At 35.3% G+C, this 7,999-nt stretch overlaps 1 protein-coding gene across 1 annotated transcript in view; it reads right to left on the bottom strand.

The window, feature by feature from the left end:
• Positions 1-5,270: 5,270 nt before the first annotated feature.
• The window catches only part of LUZP2 (leucine zipper protein 2), a 431,421-nt gene continuing 428,692 nt past the window's right edge, over positions 5,271-7,999 (bottom strand). Inside the window, exons 11-12 of the mRNA XM_029208937.1 lie at positions 6,122-6,199; positions 5,271-5,369 (exon numbers count right to left, since the gene is read on the bottom strand). Coding sequence (XP_029064770.1) covers positions 5,271-5,369; positions 6,122-6,199 — 177 coding nt within the window. The remainder of the gene's footprint in view (positions 5,370-6,121; positions 6,200-7,999) is intronic.

Here is a 7,999-nt window from a genome sequence, read left to right as displayed (position 1 = left end):
TGGCTTTTCTGAGAGAAAGAGAGACAGAGAAATAAAATTTCTATTTTTATGAAAGAAACCTACATTTCGCTGTCATCTATACCTCATAGACTCATATATCCTAGCATTCAGGGAATAGAAAGCAATGGCACTTTTTCCATATGATACTTTCTTTTTTTGAACAGCACTAATTCACAACCATTTATTTGAATTCAAGCATTCAGTTTCAAATATTGTTAGCTAATATCTGAAAATACTACAAAATTTATTTTTGAAGATTTGGACAGTCATGCAAAATATATTCATTAATATTAGTTTAATACCATTTTCTAAGTGAGAACTTCACACAGGTATGGTACATTCACACCCCCACCGCTGCCCCATGGTATGCTGTAAAGAGAACCCTGTGTAGCAGTCATACACTTTTCTGTGTACTTCCCTCATTAATGGTTGTCTCTTTCTCTAAACTGTAAGCTCCATGAAAGCAGGACTCTGGCATTCACAGGAGAGACAGTGTGGTGAAATGGTTAAGCACACAGATTCAAGAAACTCATTGCCAGATCTATATCCTACTTCTTCCTCTTACAGGCTGTATGATCTTGGGCAATTCAATTAACATTTTCTACCTCAATTGCCTCATCTGTGAAAGGAGGATAACTGTAATATCTATCTTAAATAATCCTCAGACTATTTAACTAATAATAAAAAATTAAAACAGTGGCTGGTATATATTAAGCACAACATTAATATTCATAATTACTATTTTTGTTTACTATTGGATCTTCAAAAGAAGTGGAATGGCAGGCACATTGTAGGATCTCAAAGAATATTTATTGAATGACTGAATGACTGGCTGCCTGAATGAACAAAGGGAGAAAGGAGATCATCAAGATTATGTTATTCAGTGATTTTCAAATCACTTTAGATTTGGACTTCCTTTCACCACTAAAAGTATATGCAGAATGTGTAAGCCCCACAAATAAATTATATAAAAGTATAGATCCTCTAGTAGTGAGCCCCATCCTCTAGATATTCATTTACCTTCTCAGCAGCCCTTGGCTTATGTCTGCTAAAGAACTAGGGCTCAACAGAATGGAGAGGAAAATCTTAGCCCAACCACTTAAGGTCTAAGAGCTTAGAAACTTATACTAAAAGAAATCGAGTGTCTTGTACAGGTTCAGGCGAATGTCCAATCTGGGTTCCAATTAAAGTCACATACGTGCCATGTGAATTATGTCTATGACATTGAACTGCATTCCAGAATTCATCCAGGAGTGCCATATCTACTCTGTTTAGTCACAGACACAAGCCCAATAGCAAACTGCAAAGGAAAAATAACCTAAAATCAAAACAAACAAGAACAAGATATTTACTTTCTTTTCCTAAAAGACTATGTCTTATGATTTCCTGTTATCATACTAGAATGTGTTACCTTGTTGCTTTCTTTACGTCTTCCATTGATGCTTCAGGTTCTGAATTCATTCAACACATATTTAAGCACCTACTATGGGGCAGCTGGTTTTAAGCACTTGAGACTCATTTGCAAACAAATAGACTGGAACTCTATTAAAAAAAAAAAAAACACTAAATAAAATAAGAGTTTTCTGGGACAGTGGCAAAGAGAGATTGAAGAAATTTCCAGGATGACATTTCAAAAAAGTTCTTAGATCATGAAACACAGAAGCAAGTACTATTTTAAAAGTTAATGTGTGTTTTTCAATTAGTTTAGGTAGATCATATACATAGTAGTCTTGGAAACAAACCTTTATTGAGCAAAAATAGGCCATTTTTCAGTACCTTTTATTCTTCACCACTTGACCATCGATATTATATAATGTAACCGAGATGAACAAATAGTTTAGGGAAATTTAAGACTGTATACATGACTAAGAAAATGTCCCCTAAGTAAACAAGTGTATGTTGTCATTACTCTCTATGTCTGACCAGTTTACCCTACTCTCTGGTGTCACTGATAATTTCAACCTCTACTTCAAGTAGCGCTAATTACGTACCTGAGCTGCAAAAATAAAAGATTCCATTATAGCGAAGTTCACAAATATTATTTTAATCCAGCTATCCACACTGTCCATCTAAAGCAGTAAATGTCTCCTTCACATACAACTGTCTCAGACTTCTAATCCAGTATACTGTATGAAACAGAAATGCCTCTCAAATAGCACTTCAATGCTAAATATACGACTAAAGAATGAAAAACAAATTAGTTAGCCATAGATATTCAGTATTCAAAGATTTGAGATCACACAGAAAAACACATCCAGATGAGTTACTCAGTTTTTCACTTTTCATCTGAGAATGCTGGCATGGGATAGACACAGTCAGCTTTAAATTAATTTAGGTCTTACACATTTTAGGCACTAGTTTACATAGTTAATGCATATTAATGCATATAAAAGGAAACACAAAGTCCAAAACCAATTCCCAACTTAGAATGAATATATCAGTACTTCAAAATAATAGAGAGAAATAAATTGTTAGTTCTGGTAGTACTCATATTAAAATAAGTTATTCCACTGGAAAGTGTGTTTGTTTCTCAGTAGGAATCGTTCATATTCTACAAAGCATAAGTAATTCTTCACTGCTTACTGTTACAAGTACATAATAAAACTGTACTATCTACATTCAACATTTTGCTTAATTTTTTTTTCCACATGAGGATAGTTAGGCTATGAATGTTAACTCCTCAAAAACAACATCTATTTATATAGGAGCTAATTAAAAGAAATAAGAAATGGCACCTTTCTTACGGATAAAAGCCACACGTTTGTAAAGCATTTTAAACCTCAACAATTAATGGATTGAGAGAAATAAAATGCATTCATTAAACTCAAGTCATAGTACATACTAAAAAGAATTCTGTGATTAACTGTTAAAAGGAACTCCCAGAATATTTCTTAAAAATATTTATAAAGCTCTTCTATTACAAATTATTTTTGTTTTTAAACAAATAATGCAGTGAATATACCACGGTAAACTCTGCAGGATGCATAATGCTATCTATTGTTAAAGAAAAGTGTGTACATTATATTCATTCAAAGCCCACTTGATCATGCCAGTATTTAAGAGAAGAAAATTGATTATATTATCATGTAGTAGAATAGGAATTTAGAGTATAGAAAAAATAATTTACAGATGAAGCTGTTCAAATTTGATTAATATTAAGCCAAATTCTCTTTCATCATTTCATCTAAAATTTTCGGAAAAATATCAGCCTGACTCTATTTTTATTATTTCCAAAGATTCCTCAAGACATAGTTTGCTAAGGTGAAATGGTGATTAGCTTTCCATAGGCTCCATATGGTCTGGGTGGGAAGTTGGAGCCATGGGTGGAGGTAGGAGAGTAAACCTAAATTAAACTAAATTATCTGCTTCCCTTTCATAAATCTTTAGAGTTGGTTAGGGTTTCTGGGTACAATATGGAAATTACAAGGAATAGGACCTGGGAAATTAGCAATATTCCATCTCATCGAATTAAATGATTTTTAGAGCTGAGGAGTCAGCAGGAGCTTCAGACCTTGATCTTTTCTTTTGTCCTGGTCATTTCACCCGAAAACCCTCTAAATCATCTATAAAACTAGTTCTCTTTCTTAGGTAGCCTGTAATCTGAAAAATACTGATAAGTGACACAGAATTACTCAGCAAGTACAATTGGTACATGAATATATCACAGTATCACTTTTACTGTTAATGATAGTTTGTCATTTCTCCAGATCACTAAATTTCTTTGAATATGTCATTGTGGTCAAAGTTGTGCCACCATATCCCAGAATTTAAGTTCATCTATTAATTACAGATCATGCCAGCATACTGTGCTCCAAATTAATTGTGGCTTGGCAGATCTAGTCTATAAAAACAATGGTTTTATATGCTTTCTACAAAATGGGTCTAACCAGCAGAAGTGAATAGATTTGGTGCAGACAAACTAACTGCATCATTCAACCAATTAATTTTAGTCTATAAGTTTGATGCTATACCCATCGTTTCAATCAGTGTCAATTACTCTTGCTTATGAGGTATGTTCAGAGTATCCAAGAGTGAATTTATTTGATCAGTGGTATTCCTATATACAGTCCCAATGTCAAAGGTTCCCACAGCCACTGATTTGTTTTAATAATACATTTGTTTTCAAAATATACAAATTGGGGTTCATTAGTTCTACATGGCTATTTTACTTTCATCAAATCCTCATTTTAAAATGTATGTTATCTGCTTGCATATTTGTATTTTGGACCTCTCTTCCCATCCCACATCCCATTACCCAATTTCATACCAAAAATCACACTGAGCATTTCAAACAGCTTGATTTATAGCTTGAAGTAATTCCAGCAGACAACCATAGGGGTGTGTCTATAGAATGCCAAAAATCTAATCAATTGTGTCAGAAATTTAGTCATTCTTCCTTGATATTTTGTCTACATCATACTAAACATATTTAAAGAATTTTGTTAATTGACTAAACCCCTGACGGAATTGCCTTGATATTATTTAGACATGGTTCTAAATAGTAATGAGAATAGCAATGAACACACTCAAATAAATAATATATTCGGATCAGTACAGATTCCAATCTTGAGGAGAGTGGCTCCAATTAACCAGCATGGACCAAAATCTTTATGATATGGTTTCAATTTGGATTCTAAGAATGCTGAGGATCCACATTTAATCATTCTCCAGCTGATTTAAAAAACAAGATCATGGAAGTACTGGATACCCAAATGAACCAGAAGAATTAAATGTTATATTGCATTTGAGTTCAAAAAAGACCAATTTATACTGGGCAATTTACTGATGACAATGATGATGTATATCATCATCATCAATGATGATATACATGATGATGTATATCCAAAAAAGGATATCCTTTTTTTTTTTCGGTATGTGGGCCTCTCACTGTTGTGGCCTCTCCCGTTGCGGAGCGCAGGCTCCAGACGTGCAGGCTTAGCGGCCATGGCTCACGGGCCTAGCCGCTCCGTGGCATGTGGGATCTTCCCGGACCGGGGCACGAACCCGCGTCCCCTGCATCGGCAGGCGGACTCTCAACCACTGCGCCACCAGGGAAGCCTGGATATCCATTTTAATTAGGTTATTGCTTAAGGATCATAATTGGCCTGGAATCTTTTGGAAAATTTGTAGACTACTATATAAAGTTACATAAAATTGTGAAAAAGTTGCATGCTTTAAAAACTTAGTATTTCCATCAAGCTTGTGGTCTAAAAAGAGTATGAAGACAATAGCAAATGGATGTTTTTAACACAGTTTCTTGGTATTTACAGTCATTTTTTTTCTCTATTTGCCTTCCCTTCAGTGCTGGTCAATTGTTTTCCCGGGTTTTTTTCCTCTTCGCATTCAGTACAAGGAGGCACCATCACATTCTGTCAAACAATACGGAAAAGACAATCAGGAGAGTCAAAATAAAAATGTTGAATGTAAAAATTAAAATCCTAACAGAATAACTCATGTACCTCAAGAAATATCTTACAGAAGACCAATGCCAGGCAGAAAATAAGTGTAAATATGTTAACACTGCTACTTCTTGAAAGCACATAAAATATTTTCCACAAAAGGCAATATTTCAAAAACTATTTTGAGAAAACTTTGGTCAAACCATTCAACTCTGATGAATCTAACCCCCAAATTAAAAATGTGTTAAGTAAAATGAATCCTAATAATTGCTATGATGCAATACGTTTGGTCAAATATAGAACAGTCCAGATAGAAGTTCAGAATTAAGCTCCTGAGTTGTTTGTTACTTGTTTTTGTGGGGGATATGTACTTCTTTCTTCCTTCTCTGCTTTCTCAAGTCTTCTTTTTATCTTCTTTGTCTTATAAAGAATATATGTATAATTTTTGTTCTCTGTTTACTTTTGTTTTGCTTCTTGGTTGCTGGGGAGGGGTGAGAACCCTCCCTTGCCCTTGTTCTTCTAGGACCTCAGCAAATCAAACCAAAATCTTAGTGGCAGGCACAGTGGTCATGGAAAGGTCCAGAGGCAATAGGTGAAAGATGTGTCTTGTATTAGGCAACACAGCATCCCTGCTTTAGCTAAAGCAAGAGAGAAAATCATGGAACCCAATAGCTTCAAAAAGTGCTTTCTGACAATCAAAACAAACAAACCAAACCAAATACCTGTGGGACAGGTTCTGATTCTGCAGTGTCATTGCTTGCAGGATTTTCTTTGTGCTTCATTGAACAGGTCGTGCTCCCCTGTAAAAGCTGCGATTGAAAATAGGTCAATGAAGTTAAATTAAATGAAGGGAGGGAATAGAAAATCTCCTTTGAAATCTTCCCATTGAAAACTTCCTTCACTTTGAGACAAACTGAAAGGTCAAGCTAGGGACAAATTTATCACAACATTAGTGGGATCCCAGGGAATGGGCAAGCATTCATAGTCCATTTGGGAATCTCAGTGATGCTTATGACAGTCGGCTGCTACAACAAAAGCTCAATTACAATGGAAAGTTCTTTCTTTGCAAGAATTTTTAAAAAGGAAAGAGTTACAAAACTACTATATTCTATATCCGTGATGTGTCTAGACGCTAGGATCTAAATATGTCCATGGTCTTTATGCCTGCCGGACATCAATATTGCAAGCCAGGAAACAACTTAAACAATATGATCGTTGTAAAAAATTAATAAACTGGAATCACAATTAAATAGAGTCAGGAGACCAGAAGGGGGCGCTCTCACACCTTGCAGCAATAGCAGAGACCAACAAGACGAAGAAAGACCCTCTTCTTTCCTGGCAACAACTCAGCCCATGCAAAGCCATGAACTCTTTGTTTACTGTAGCCCTTCCAACTTTCTTTTCCCCTCTAGGAAAGAATTCTTTTTCCTTTGCCTTGTGGGCACTTGCACCTTGCTCACCATGGTTGCAGACCCAAAATTGTAATTCTCTGCTGATCCCAAACAAACCCATCATTGCTGAAGAAATGTCTGCCAGTCTATTTGTTTTCGGTCAACATCATCAATCTGTCTAGCAAAAAACTTCAACATCTTAAAAAAGATATTTCTGGGAAGAAGATCATATATTTTACTAACCAGGAAATCTCATCTTATTAGCCTCAATCGTCTTGAAGAAAATGAATTACTGGCAGCATATTCCAGTTGCCCTTCATTTTTCATTTTAACCAAGGTTAAAATATTGAATTTTCCTTCCCGCCATCCCTCCTTTTCTTTCTTCCTTCTTCCTTAGTCTGCCTTGCCTCCCTCCTCCTTTCCTTACTGCCTCTCATTCTCCCTTCATCTCTTCCTTTTATTTTCATCTTTTTTATTTTCAACACATTTTAAAGTAACTAAAAATTGTTTAATGTAAGAATATGTACTTTTTTTAGTGATTTTTCTGTAATCCTTTCCCTGTATAAAACGTATAAAATGGAGACTGGGAGTTTAATAGTTCATGGCCACTGCGTAACTCTAACCTTGAACAAGTCAGTTTCTTTCTTTGAGGTCAAACAAGGAGGATACCTAAGCTGGCTTTGAACTCTAACTTTCCATAAATTCTAGGAGTGGATGATAACTAAAGAAGTTGCATATGAGATTTAACCTACTCCAGTTCAAATCTGAGAGCAAAGTCATTTGCACATGCTCCCGATTCTTGCTCTACATGGCTCTTAATTGAACACTCATGTTACTTTACCCTTCTGTGTCTGTGTAATATGCTCTTTCCCTCCACCTTCATAAAAGTCTCTCTTCACTGGGAGATCCTGAAGACCAGCTACTTGTTCCCTCCCTAGCACAACATTTTCACCACTAGGTAGGCTCATCACACTCTCCTGCTCTAAAGGTACAATGCATTAGAAACATTAGCACACTTAATGTTTTTATATATATATGCATGTCTGGCTCTTTGATATATTGTAAGTTCCTTGAAGATAGAGGCTACATGTATCAGCCCTAGATCCCAGCTAGATGCCTATTAGATAGCAAGTGGTCAATATCTAATCACTTAATAAATGAATAAAACAAACATTGGCTATGAAAATATTTCAGTCCTTTAGAATTTTC

The sequence above is a fragment of the Monodon monoceros genome, unplaced genomic scaffold (assembly GCF_005190385.1).
Source record: "Monodon monoceros isolate NGI ecotype Baffin Bay Population unplaced genomic scaffold, NGI_Narwhal_1 Super_Scaffold_7, whole genome shotgun sequence".
NCBI lineage: Eukaryota > Metazoa > Chordata > Mammalia > Artiodactyla > Monodontidae > Monodon > Monodon monoceros.
The sequence above is the reverse complement of the archived record's forward strand: the minus strand, read 5'-3'. Positions and strand labels throughout refer to the sequence as shown.